General features: G+C 42.4%; 1 protein-coding gene across 6 annotated transcripts in view; it reads right to left on the bottom strand.

Annotated features, from left to right (window-relative positions):
* The window catches only part of TARBP1 (TAR (HIV-1) RNA binding protein 1), a 39725-nt gene extending 26176 nt beyond the window's left edge, over nt 1-13549 (bottom strand). For 2 of the 6 annotated variants that reach the window (XR_011327538.1, XR_011327539.1), the window contains exons 1-11: nt 12647-13549; nt 12462-12559; nt 11518-11587; nt 10480-10628; nt 8707-8759; nt 6763-6860; nt 5367-5502; nt 4206-4302; nt 3249-3338; nt 1335-1473; nt 278-377 (exon numbers count right to left, since the gene is read on the bottom strand). Coding sequence is in view for 4 of the 6 variants with exons in the window: in XM_069800728.1 (XP_069656829.1) it covers nt 278-377; nt 1335-1473; nt 3249-3338; nt 4206-4302; nt 5367-5502; nt 6763-6860; nt 8707-8759; nt 10480-10628; nt 11518-11587; nt 12462-12559; nt 12647-13514 (1898 nt within the window). In the remaining 2 variants the exon portion in view is untranslated. The remainder of the gene's footprint in view (nt 1-277; nt 378-1334; nt 1474-3248; nt 3339-4205; nt 4303-5366; nt 5503-6762; nt 6861-8706; nt 8760-10479; nt 10629-11517; nt 11588-12461; nt 12560-12646) is intronic. The other 4 variants (XM_069800728.1, XM_069800729.1, XM_069800730.1 and 1 more) reach the window with 4 other exon arrangements.
* Nucleotides 13550-14193: the final 644 nt, after the last annotated feature.

Genomic DNA, 14193 nt, shown 5'->3' with positions numbered 1-14193 from the left:
TAAAAAGAAAGTCTTCTTCTGAGTATCTGCCTTAAGCGCTGAAGTCACTTATGGAAATAAATAGGACACACATTTCCAAGTCACTTAAGTATCTTCAGAAATGTTACCCAGTATATTTGCAGCAACAGTTGGACAAGGTCTAAGGAATGATCAGGCTGACCGAAAGTCTACAGAGAAAAATGGACAGCTTCCTGACTTGATCAGGCTTCTACCAGATCCTTCAGGAGTGAGGGGGTTGAAAAAGAGAGAAATATAAAATAAGATATTTCATACTTACCTGTGTTTATTCCTCATCTGTTCCACGTCTGCAGCCAACAGAATCATTGTTGCGACAAGCTTAGCTTCAAACCAGTCAGGCATTAAGCAGTTTTCTCCTGCTTAAAGATATTTTAAGGTTTCCATAGTATTTGAAAAGTGGTATAACAACAATTAATGCTAACAAGAATATTACTACTAATTTTTTTTCATTCTTTTATACAGACAAACTAAACTCAAACAGAATTGCTTTTCCTCTACGCCTCTAAGAGGCTGATCCCATTGGTCTCTATGCTGAAATCAATTTTAGGCAATGTGTTATATATTATGTGGTAACTCCCAAAAGACTTTTCTATTGCTCTTAAAAATACATTAGTATATTCAAATGAAGTTAACCAAGAACATAATTCCACTGTGCTTCATCAGAAACATCAGCTGTCATTTTGACCAGCTGAACATTAACTAAAACTATTCTGTTGAAAGGATATTAGAAAAAAACCTAACTGAAGTTTCTCTTTTCATCGATCTTTTATGCAGGACTACATCATCATACTTATAAAATTGTTTCTTAAATAGTAGTACATCAGCTGGTTTTAGGGGTTTTTGACAGCTATGTTTTTGGCTCTGGGAATTTAGAAAGCAAAACACACTTAGGAGGTCCAGTTCAAGCAGCTGGACATGGTTGATTTTTTTTTCCTCTGTAGAGCTGCTTATAAGCTAAGATTCATATCAAACCAGGAAATTACAAACATCACTTTTTAGATGTGAAACACAGATGTTTGCCATGGAATTACAGATAATATAGCCCAAGGACTAAATGGACAAGCATCAGTGCAGCATTAAAATTGAGTATTAAGGCTTAACTTTCAATTAATACTGCAGGACTGTATTTTATGAAGGAAAACCAGAATTAGAAAATAAAGTTCAAACTTAAGAATCATGAATACCACAAATTGGATAGAATTGGAATAGGTACAATATAAAGAAACAAACAACTCTTCTAAAATCCAAAGGACAGTTGTAGTTTTTTGTTTGAATTATCTTCAAAATCTTTTTTTATTAATAAACATTTAACTTACTTTCAGATGCTGGTGTCTTAAGGTACTCTCCCACAAGACTGCGTACATATTGACATAATGATGTTGTCTCCAGATGTTCAAAATCAGAGGTTGTAGACTTTCTGAAGCATCTGTCATTCACTTGCAACCAACTGCAAAGCTAAATTAAAACCAGTATGTTACTACTTAAATACATGTCAGCTGTGTACTGACATTACCAACATAACAGCAGCACACTAAAGCACTGTTAAACACGAGCTGTTACATCAACAAATCCACACTGTGAAGGTGTTCACTGGAGCTACCTTGAGGTTTAGCAGACTATTCCCTTCTAACTAACACAGAAAAAGGTTCTTCCAGAGAGTAATTCAGAGCACCCACAAAAAGATCATTGGCACCAATATAACAAAAAACATAGCTCTTAAAAATAAGCAAGACTGGTAAAAATTTCCTTATCGCAAAAGAGCTTCCCACAGTCAAGTGTTATCTAGCAAGACCCACTTTGGTTTGGGGTGGTTTTTTTTTTTAATTTTTATGCCAAAAATCAGTGGAATAAGATGAAATGTGTAGTATACTTACAAGAAGACACCATGCAAAAAATAATTTTATCATTATATTGCTCTACAACTAACCAAAAGTTATGGCTACGTATTCAGCTGGCTCCAGTATATCCTATATACAAAATTATTTCTTCTTTGAATTTTTTTTTCACAGCATTTTGCATCTTGCAAAGACATAAAACATATATCCTGTGGAAATTTAAAATTTATGATCTCACTGTACATGGTAGGCACATTTTTCCCTTTGAGATTACCCTGTTATTTCTGTCAGTGCTGGGTTCCTCCAAGCAACATGCAAATCAGAGGCAGCTCTTACACAATTTTTTTGGCCTGTATACTGGCCCATTCAGAGTCTCAGGATCCACATTATCTCGGACAGTAATTTCAAAACTAAAAGAAAGGGAAAACATGCACCATACTAGCAGACTACCCCTCTAAAGATAGAATAAACTTACAAAATAGCATTCTTTTCCATCAAATGAAATTTTACAACAGATAGTTGAGGGGAGATTAGGGGGAAGTAGCCATTAAGAGAATATATATAATATACAGAAATTAACTGCCTGTAGAATCCGATGAGCAAGAGCAGCTCCAGCTGAGGATGTTACATCCACCTGGTATCCTTAATAAAAGAAGAGACAAAAGCCCAAGTCGTGGCTCTGTGGATTCCATAAGGTGCCCTGCTTTGCACTCTCTCCATGAAGTTACCAACCAGGTAGAGGAGTGAGCGTGGATCCCTGATGGGATAGATTACAGATACCAGTACAGGGTTACCAATAGCAATTTTAGTTCCTACCATCATGGCAAAGGATGCAGAAGACTAGGACTCTGATGAACACATAGAAGTCTCTTAAAGGACCAGTATTCAGGGACCAAAAGTCCAAGTAAGACCTGATTCTGATTTGCATTTCAATATGGTTACACCCAACAGCTGCAATATCGAGATGAACTCTAGGAAACGCAATGAACTGGGGCATATGAGCTCTAAAGGAGTTCAAAGAAACCTCAGCCTCGAGAAAGAGCTGCTTTTTCTGCAGAACTGAGGATTTCTGCTGAAGAAAGAAAAAGTCCTATTTTTCTCTTCACCCACCTTACCTTACCTTCAACCACCTTAGAATTCTTCCACTATGAATCTGCTTAATTTGTTTAGGGTTAACACTAACACCTCCATAGCATTAAAAAAAACTAATAATAAAAAAAAATCACAGCTTTCAAGTGAAACATAAATCCCTCAGGACTCCACATCCAGAAATTGCAGAATGTACCAATGCAAAAGTAGCTAACTATTTAAATATTAAATTAGCAATAATAAAACATGCATTTGTATAGGTATTAAAAAATGTCTGATGAACATAAAACCAGCTTCAGTTCTCACCTCCATCCATAACATAGTATCTCTCCTTAGGGATTCCTCTGGTCTAAGGGACAAAAGAAAGCTTGAAACTTCTGGGAGGGACACTTTCTCCTGAAGAAATTAATCAAGATACAATAGTTGCCAACGTAATATACAACAGATAACATCTATATAACAACTCAAGAAGTTTGCTGTCATCTGGCAAAAGTTTCAGAAAAAGAAACTGACTTTTTCCTTTCCATGACACAGACTCATTTTTGCCTCGTTAGGACCAACTTAACTTTACCAAGGAACACAATTTAATCTTCCCAAGTATTAAAATCTATCTGAAAGTTAAGGAATGACTGGAAGAATAGTGCTACTCACAGGTGACACCTTTTAAATGAATGCACATAAGTAAGAGACACTGGTAAGTACTATTTCTGTATTTCCAAAAGGAAATTCTGCTCAGACAAGTTTATGGCCATAACACACAACACAGAAGATTGTCTGCTCATCTAGAAAGCAAGCATGTCATAAGACAACCAAAACATGAATACTTTAACTACTGAATAATTAAGGTCTTGCTATTTCAACATTAACGGTAGTTTTATCATTCTGGTATCATGAATACTTTTATTCTCTTTGGTGTTTCAGGAAGGTCCATTTAGTTTCTGTCTGTTAAAACCTGAGTTTATACAGTGGATATACTAATATAATACTATTCCATAGCTACTGCATGAAAACCCTACAAGAAAACATCAACTAATAAAAGGTCATGAAAAAAATACATCTTACGAAAACCAAAGTTAACAGAAGCATACCCATACTTACACATAGCATAATTTTTAAGTAGTCACTAAAAGAAATGGCAAATCCAGCAAAATCGCTTGTTCCCTGTTGTACTTAGCAATTTTTTGACCACTGTTTACCCTGTAAAAGTGCTTAGTGTATTTCTATTACACCAGGAAGAAAAAAAAAAAACAAAACCAAACTCACCACATCTGTCAAACGCATAGCTGTTTGAAGAAGATAGCACTGAGCAGCTCCACGCAACAAAATCTGATGTGTAATCATAGTACACTGGAGGACATCTCTGGAAAGAGGAAATATATGCACTGAAGAAAACACACACTTAGGAAGTTTAAACATTAATAATTAGCAAATACATGAAAATCATTTTCAATATATGAGATTGTATTTAACAAACATATTCTAGTAAGTATAACACCATCATTGCCTGATCAGACAGCAAACAATCCAGAACCAAGACCACTGCTACAGGTACTTTCAAAAAATGATATTAAAACTTGAATAAGCATATACCTGACAAAACAAAAAGCGTGGGAAGAGGGGCCAAAACAAAACCAAAACTAAAGGAACAATCCCCATGATCACATCAGTTCAAACGGATAATTTAATATTTACATATCTATCTGGAAGAAATACAGAAATAAAATGTTTGCCATCAAATTCTCACTCTAGCACAAAACTGAAAGAAACCTTCAGTCATCTTTTATCAGCAGAGGTATGTCTGACTTTTTTTTTTTTGCCTTTTTTTGGTAAACTACTTTTATCCAATATTCCTTCAACCTCCAGTAAAGATTTTCCTTCAAAGCTCAAATTTTATTAAACTGGAATAACGACTGCATATTAAACTGGAATAATTTTTAGTGGCTCTATGAAGTGAAAGCAGAAACTTAGGAAGCATCAGTGTGATTAAGGACAATACGCATGCCAAGAACTTTTATCTAGCCTTTTATTTATATGTCTTTCAGTTTTCAATTTTATGGGCTGTCCCCTGATACAGCCTCAACTGCCATTAAACAAGGTTTTAATGTAATTAGAAGAAAAGAAGTTGTTTGATATATCAGTGAGGAAGTATGGAAGACCAGGGAAAAACAATGCCAAAAAAGAAGCAATGACAAAGGTCTGAGATGCAAAATAGTCGGTTTTTAAGTCACACAGAGATATAAATACATTGGTTCTTAAATTGCTTTCCTCTGTTAATTAGGACATAAAGGAGACAGAACCTTCCATTCCCATGCACAACTACCACATCCTCCCAGATGTAACCACCATGAATTAAATCCTGGCTCTCCAGATGTTCAGCACATTTCTTTATAAGTCTGTAAGAACACAATGCATTGTACATTTTACCTTAAAGCATGAAGTCCTTCAGTGCCCAGTACTTTACACGCTGGGATATATGCCAGAGCCATAGAAAGAAACAAAATGGGAACAGCGCACCAATGCCTACTTGTCATCTTCCGAATAAATTTTAACAGGAAACTACCTTAAGATAATAGTAAACAAAACAAACAATCCAAAGTGATTTCTTGTTGTCCAATGCATTTAAATGACACAGACCCCAGCAGGAGAGTTATGATCATTACTGAAGTTAAATGAAAGACAACAGAATAATTTCCTGATTATTTCAATGAAAAAAGTGCATTCCAAAAGAAGTCTGTCAGTAAGGTAGCATGACAAGGAGACAACCAGAAATAAACCTAATTTTGGCTTTGGTGATCTGCATTATTCACCATATTCAGTAATGTAATTTTAACTCTGACTGTTTTGAGTACTAGACAATGCCTTTTTTAAGCTGCTAGTCAGTCCATGATGGCAGACCAAAGTACACGGCAACTCAACTAGTTTAATGGATGCTGGCATTGCCAAAGCAAGCCCCAACAAGCGACCACAGCTACAGTTTCTAGAAACAGGTCACCAAGTCTCAGGGTTGCTAATCACAGACCCTCCATGTTGTGATAAAAATGTATCTGCCTTGGGACAGGGCAGAGAAATAGGACATATATGGCATTACAAACATGCAAGGTGTTTCCTACCAGAATATGTACCTGTAGATACAGGATACTGAACGGAGCTGGTTCTACTCTTATTTAATCCAATTAGACCAGATATTAAATTCTGGTCTGTGAAAGGTTGCCCCTTCTTTTCAGCCTGCACTAACACCAAAATTTGGAACAAGCTCAGAAATCTTCCTCCATCCAAGCTCACAGTAAAAGAATCCTTAATTCAGCTTCTGCTTCAGCACTTGGACCAGCTCTTTTGAATGCCTAATTACACAGGTTGTGACTAAAGTAGTCAGGCAGATAGGTTAAAAAAAAAAACAAACAAAAAACAAACCCGAACCAAAAAAACCACACCAAGACTCCTCAAAACAAATAAACAAAAAGAATAGTTCTAAAGATTTTGCTCAGCAGTCTTATCTATGCTGACAAATAAAGAAAAAAAGAATCTGCAAATACTGTTCACCTTCAGAACTTAGGAGTTTATTTTCTTAATAAAAAAAATAAGTCTGCTTCAGTTTGCCCCTAAAACAATTTTGTAGCTTAATACTGCAGCATCCCTCAAAGCCTCTGAAGAACCCTCTCTTCTCTGGAAACTCCACTGCCACAAGTAGAACTACTCTTTTTTTCTCGGAAGTAACGTAGAAAAATAGTGGCAAATTTTTACATGAGATACAGAAAAGGGGTCCATAGTTTTTATTTGGTTTCTGTATTTAAAAAAAGGTAATGGTGGAATTGAAACATACCTTTTTCTTCCTCTGGAAGAAGCATGATATAAGTAGCCAAAAACTTCTGTAGCCTCATTCCCAAAGGAGGACAGGCTCCCATTAACTGACCTGGTGTCCTGTTGGGTTTTAAAACATCAAATACACAATGGATACATTAACAGCTACAAGTAGGATTGCCCTAAACTAAAACAAAGTGCAATTCAGTGGTTAATTCACTGCAGACTGCTCCAACAGGCCACAGAGATGGAGTGCATCAGCTTGCATCCTCCACTTACCCCAGTATTCCAACAGCACCCAGCAAAAACACAGAAGACATGGACAGTCACAACAGCATGACTCTACCTGGCCACCTACAAGGACATGGTGGCAGCATACTCCGGCATTCAAGCGCAGCCTCAATTCAAGTTACTCAGGGGTGAGAGCATCTTACATCGAGCCCACAGTAAGAAACAGCACTGTCAGTTCAACCCTGTGCCCGCATCCACAGAATGACACAGGCCTCTGGGAGCAGGCTGCCAAGGCCCATGGGACAAGATCAGTGGTATGCAGTGGGGATGCAACCAGTCTGATCTGGAGAACAGTGAAGAAAAATCACCTACACAAGTGTGCTAGAGAGCAAGGATTTCTCCCTAGAACAGGTTATAAACTCAGGATAAACAAAACCACTGACCAGCACAGAAGCTTTTAAAAGTAGAGATGCAAGAAACACTCCACAAGACCAAGAGAGACAACCAGAAGTCTCAGGATCCTGGCTATCAAGGATTAGCATCAGACAGTCAAGAGATTTTACAGTTTTCTCTCACACAGCTTGACGTTAACCTAACAACTTTGTATATTCTTGGTATACTCACACATGAGCCTCCTCTACACGTGCCAACACATGTCACTAGAAATACAGAAGCTAAGAGAGAAAATTATGAAGCATTGATCCAACACAGCTCTAACACACACACTGAAACACGCAGCACTTGCTTCAGACTTCCTGTCCATGTATGCCCACGGAAAGCATATCGCAGCCAGCTAATTGAGATGAGAAATGCTAACTGCTGCCAGAGCCCAAAGACGTCACATTTGTCCTGACATGTTTTAGCTGAAACAACCTATTTTGACTACACTTTACCCAGAATCACCCAATCCAAACTGCTCACCAGTTTAATAAGCGACAATCACAGTCTGTGCTGCCCCCCACTGAAAAAAGAACATCAAGAGACAGTATCAACTTTCCTAGCTGCCTAGCAAGGTCAGCCAGTCAACGCTCCTCCAACATCGTTCTGAACTGAGTTTCAGATTGCTAGCTGAATCACCCAAGCCACTGCATCTGGCATAATGCCGAGCGTATGAAGCGCATTCAGCACTTTATTCCCTGTTCTCAGTACTCTCCATGCAAGTATCGCAAAGGACTGAATGCCATCAGTACACTGAATGTATAGCAACTTACAACTCCTCAAACTTTTGTGTGTCCTTTACGTATCTACACCAAGGGAGGCTACTGTCATCTGTTGACTGCAAATAGTCTCCTGCGAAAAAGTATTAATTTCCCAAAAGATAACCAGGCACTGTCAAAAACCCACTTCAATCAGTTACGAATTGGCAACAATCAGAGCAGCCCCTTCTTTCTGTGTGGCAAGAAAATGAGGAGGTAAAAAAATACTTCGCTAAGTTGTTCATTTATCATATTTCCAAATCAGTATTTTAACACAAGATGTAAAATAGGACCTTGAGGCATCCCTATGCTGCTGTTACTAGGATAAAACTGAACCTGCTTCATCTTGCTCACAGCCACCCAACTTTCCTGAAAAACTCACTACCTCTCAGTGAGTTTAGCAGCACCATTTGTTTATTAATATGTTTTCCTTTATCTAAGATTTTACCCACATACTCAAACCAGTATTATAAGTATACGTATACATAATCAATACATTTTAAAAAATAAATAATTTAAAAAATAAATAAAAGGCTTACCTGCTATAGAGGGAACTTTCTGAGAGGGCATCCATTAATGGTCCAATAACAAACTGATAAAAGGAAACAATAACAATGGCTAAATGTACACTTGCAAGGCACTATTACATAGAGGCTAATTAGACTTATTTCACCAGACTTTAAAAGAATAGAGTCAGAAATTAGAGAATACTCTTACTAGTAGTAAATAGTAGGAGCAAAATGAGGAGCAAACTAAAAAGAAGAGGGAAAAGGACAATAAACAAGCGAAGCAATTTTTTCACTAGTTACATTTCACATTTTCACAGCATTGTGAAAGGTGCAGGCAAGTAAGAAATCCTTTCGGGAAACAGATGGAGAAAAGATATTGAAACATGAAATAAAAGAAAGACTTGGGCCAACAGAAGTAGAAAGATTTAGGGTATGTTTTAAGTTTGACTGGATTTCAAGTTGGTCATCAAGAAGCTGGCTTTATTTGTATAAATCAGAAACGTTAACCTCTGAGGGCAACGCTCCTTCTACGAAGGAGAGAAGAAATAATAGCGTCATATAGATCATTCCTTACTACAGCGTAGGCTGGTTGGCGAGTCAACCTACATATGAATCTAACAAAAAAAAAAATTAAGAACTTTAAACTTACAATATTTCTTCCCACATATGGAATGTTTTAAAGTGTAGTTTTTAATGGGATACAGTAATATACTGATTATACTACAGAGACATTCACCTCCTCACAGGTTTACCTAGCAATGGATCTTCAAAATCCATCCTTGAGTAGGAGACAATATGCACAGACTTGAAGTCTTTTGACCAGGTTTATCCAAGACACTGTTCAATCAATTAAATAATAATTTTGGAGAGGTTCAGGGGGCTCTGAAAATCTGAAGCATCAATCACCCCAGAGAATTTCACCTCTGGTAACTAATCTCAATAAACTGGGAGCCAACTTTAACTAGAAAGCATTAGTTTGTGCCCTGGTTTTGTCTGGGATATGAGTTGATTTTCTTTCTAGTAGCTGCTATAGTGTTATGTCCTGGGATCAGTATAAGAACAATGTTGATAACACACCAATGTTTTCAGTTGTTGCCAAGTAGTTTACACTAAGTCAAGGATTTTTCAGCTCCTCATACCCAGCCAGCAAGAAGGCTGGAGGGGCACAAGAATTTGGGAGGGGACACAGCCAGGACAGCTGACCCAAACTGGCCAAAGGGATATTCCATACCATGTGATGTCACATCCAGTATATAAACTGGGGGGAGTGGGGCTGGGAAGGATCACTGCTCGGGAACTAACCGGGCATCGGTCAGCGAGTGGTGAGGAACTGCACTGTGCATCACTTGTTTTGTATATTCCAAGCCTTTTATTATTATCATTGCCATTTTATTATTGTTATTATTACCATTTTCTTCTTCTCTGTTCTATTAAACTGTTCTTATCCCAATCCATGAATTTTACTTTTTTTTTTTTCCCCAATTCTCTCCCGTATCCCACTGGGTGGGGGGGAGTGAGTGAGCGGCTGCGTGGTGCTTAGTCGCCAGCTGGGGTTAAGCCACGACAGTTTGAAGTATGGGAATGAATGACTGCACTCAAAAACACATTCCCTCTAGCCTGGCCATTTTTCAAGTAATTATATATTTGATGCCACTTACAAATGTTGCTATCACTTGCACAGCTAAGTAAGAGGGTATTTTTACAGAACGTGCCTAATTCCAGCACTACTGAGGCAATTAGTGTTAAGATATATTACAAATTAGAACATCTGTTTGTTCTGGCAAGTAACAGTAACATCCTTACCTCCGAAAAACCAAGTGAATTTGGAAGATGCTTTGTTTCATAAAGCTCCAGAAAATGAAGAATGCCTTCCTTTGTCAATGTTTTATTCTCGCTCCCAAACATTCGTTTATAAATGCACATGTGCCATGATGGGTGAAACAACCAACAACCTGTTACAAAAGCAAATTCTTCTAAACTGACACAGAACTGACAAGTGACACATTAACATATTAATACACAACATACTGACATTCTGGACAACATCATAGTCAATTCACAGGATATTTCAAAAAGATGACTGTACATATTAGAATTATAAAAATACCCTGCTAAATCTCAAATACAAAAAAAACCCCTAACATGGCTTTCAAATATTACCCTCTAAATTTTAGTAGTTACAAATTAAAATGACCAACAAGTGGAAAAACCACATCCTTCTTCCTGCAACTGTCCTCATACTAACATTGTATTCACCTGCAACACTTTCACATTGTCTTCCCCCTTTACAAATCTCTTAACATCTTGCACTATGTAATTAGATGTGCTTCATTTTGCCCTGCAGTTTATGACATTACATCCTTCAACATGCTGTCTCAGCACTCATTTTATTTCTTCTCCCCCCACTTCCAATGAGTTGGGTTTTATTCTCCCTTTTACGGAGTTGTGCAGGTGACTTGGCTCATATGACCCCACTCCAAGAATCTCTGGCTTTATTTTATTTTCACCTTAGCTGAAGTAAAGCAAAACGTAGTGGAAAAGCACCATTTAGTTGGGTTTGCTGACAGAAAAAAATATTTCAAGATAACACAGTAAGCAATAAGCATATGCTAGGATTTCTTCTTCTCAGAGCAGAGCGGCACTGCCTGTGCATGTTTGCCAAGCAACCTATGCATACAGCAGACCCACAAAAACTGGAATAGCCATCCAGAAAACAGCTAATTTGAGAAACAAAACATAACAAAAAGCTGCTACTAAAATGGGGGTGGGTGGGTGGGGTGGTGATGGGGTGACTTAATTGCATAATATTTAGGAGATGTTTCAGAAAAAGTTACGTCTTACCTTTTTCCCCTGATATAGCATGCTCATATAAACTGTTTAGTTTTGGTAGTACTGGCTTTATGACATGGATCTGAAATGCAAATCAGATGTAAGTAGTTAGTTTATATCTCAAACCTAGGGACCAGCACTTAATCATGGGCTAGAATTTACTATCAATAGCATTAATATAATAATTGACAATGCAACTGCATTTAAATAAACCTGCAACATCTGTGCATCTGATGCCGGCACTTGGTATGCAACACTCAAATCGTAGTTTAGCACTGAAGAAAAACTGTTACTTCCACGCTGCTGTATCACAAGAAAAATACTTCGTAATAACCAACCACTCTATTCATCAAAAATATAATAAAACCAGCACAAATCTCTGAAATTAAACGTTTTGGTAAATACTTTTCCTCTCAGTTGGAGGACAATTATGTCCAAACGAAATAAAGAGGTAGTCACAGCTAACAGTTAACATCACAATACCACACCATTACGGAAGCCTGGAGTCAAGAGGAATCTTTCTGCCAAGTACACTGGACAGCGAGTCAAAGTCGGTAATTTTCATCCAAGGCCACAGGTGCTTTACCATACAGATGTAGTCCCCTCTACTGAAAACAGGGTGTGAAGTTGCTGTAGCCTGATTCTCACTAAGAAACAGGGTACCTGTGGCCTTGCCATAAGCTGCAACCCAGGTTCTTCCTTCTTAGTTCAACCCCCTGCTTTAACCAGAACGATTTCAAAGACAGAGTTCTGAATTTATTCCAAATCAGCTACCCGTGCTAGGTTTCGAGTCTTTAAAATCCGAAATAAACACACTCCTGTTAACGCTTACTTGGATACCCTCCGCCACCAAAGGTGGAAACCTTTTACCCCGTAACAGCATTTGCGGCCCACGTGCCAGAAGCAAGGCATCGCCTACAAACCACGGCGGGCGCAGATTCCTACGGCGCTCCTACCTGGTTTCCTTCCAGAGTTTCCATGATCAGAATGTAAGTTTCCCAGAACTGCGTAAGTTTCTCGTTCTTCTCAGCAGACCACCAAAACAGGCTCGACTCTAACAACAACAAAAGAGAAGAAAACCGCTTTTCTCCCCCGCCGTTCAGAGCCCGGGTGGAGACCCCCCCCCCCCTCCCCGCCGTACCGTCTCGGCCGTCCGCGGGGCAGCGCAGCTCGGCCCGCTGCCCGCCGCTGAGGTCCAGGGCTCTCTTCAGCAGGTAGCGGGCCCGCTTCCGACACAGCCCGTCCCGCTCCGTCAGACCCTCCTGCACCAGCCGCCAGAACCGCGGGCACAGCCGCGCGTCCGGCCCCGACCCCGGCGGGCCCCGCGGCAACACCGCGTCGGACAGGGCGCTCAGCGCCAGCAGCGCCCGCCCGGCCCGCGGCGGCCCCCCCCCGCCGCCGCCGCCGCCGCCGCCGCCCAGCAGCCCCTCCCAGACTCGCCTCAGAGCCGCCACGTTGCCGCCCAGCGCCGGCAGCAGCCGCCCGGCCACCAGCGCCGCCGCCGCCTCGCCCTCCCCTTCCTCCCGCACCAAGGCCAGCGCCGCCGCCACGCACCGGGCCACCAGCGCCGGCTCCTCCAGCCGCGGCGCCGCCGCCGCCAGCGCTTCCACCGCCGCCTCCGCGCCCGCCCCGCCGCCCGCCGCCAGCTCCGCCAGGGCGTCGCGCGCCAGCCGCGCCGCCAGCGGCGCCCCGCACAGCTGCACGCAGTGCCGCAGCGCCCCCCGCGCCGCCCGCGCCAGCCGCAGCCGCTCCCCGCCACCCGCCGCCGCCGCCGCCGCCTCCCCCCCGCCGCGCAGCAGCGGCCGGCACCGCTCCAGCGCCACCTCCCAGGCGACCCGCCGCAGCGCCTCCTCGGCCTCGCCCGGCGGCGTCCCGCCCGCGGCCAGGCGCTGGAGCAGGAGGCGCAGCGCCTCCGCGCGCTCGGCGGAGAGCGGCGCGCAGACGGCCCGCAGCAGCGCGCAGGGATCCCCGCAGCGGGACAGCAGCGCGTCGGCCAGCACCACCTCCATCCTGCGGGGCGGAGGGGAGGGCAGCGGGCAGCGACGCGCCTGCGCGGGCGGCGGCGGGCGGGCGGGGCCCGGCCCCCTGCGCGGCGCTGAGGGGCGGGAGGCGGGAGGGGAGGCGCCTCGCCTCAGGCGCCTCGGCCGCGGCCCCGCCGCCCGCTCGCGGGTGGGACGGGCAGGTCCCGTGGGCCGGTCGTGGTAAGCGGCGCGAGCGTGGTGGCCGTCGCGCCGGGGCTGAGGAGAAAGCGCCGGGAAAGCTCTGTTTGCCGGGGCGGGGCGGTGCCCGCGTACCCCCGCAGGCCTGCGCGGGGAGGGCTGCCTGCATCCCTGACGCACGTTTCCAGTTGTCTCGGCCGCTGCGCAAAGCTGGAGCCCCCTGTGTGTTCTCGCGGGCTGAGCAGAGGAAGGCCTAACGCGTCTTGGGTGTCAGCGCCGCGTTCGAGGCGGTGAACTTCCTTCGTTGCGTGTCTTGGAAGCCCTCCTTACGCTTCACGCACCTTGCAACGCAAGACGGAGCAGCAGTAATACACAAAACGCTCAGTGTTTCCCTCTGTCGGGCTTGCTACCGCTTAACGCCAATATGAGTTGTTGAAACCAGTCTACGTTGTCATCGCAGCGTCCCAGAAGTTTACCCGAATGCCCTGCATCTGCCACCAGAAGAGACCGGAGGCGTTCCTGGGCCCTG

This window comes from Haliaeetus albicilla, chromosome 13 (assembly GCF_947461875.1).
Source record: "Haliaeetus albicilla chromosome 13, bHalAlb1.1, whole genome shotgun sequence".
Classification (NCBI taxonomy): domain Eukaryota; kingdom Metazoa; phylum Chordata; class Aves; order Accipitriformes; family Accipitridae; genus Haliaeetus; species Haliaeetus albicilla.
The sequence above is the reverse complement of the archived record's forward strand: the minus strand, read 5'-3'. Positions and strand labels throughout refer to the sequence as shown.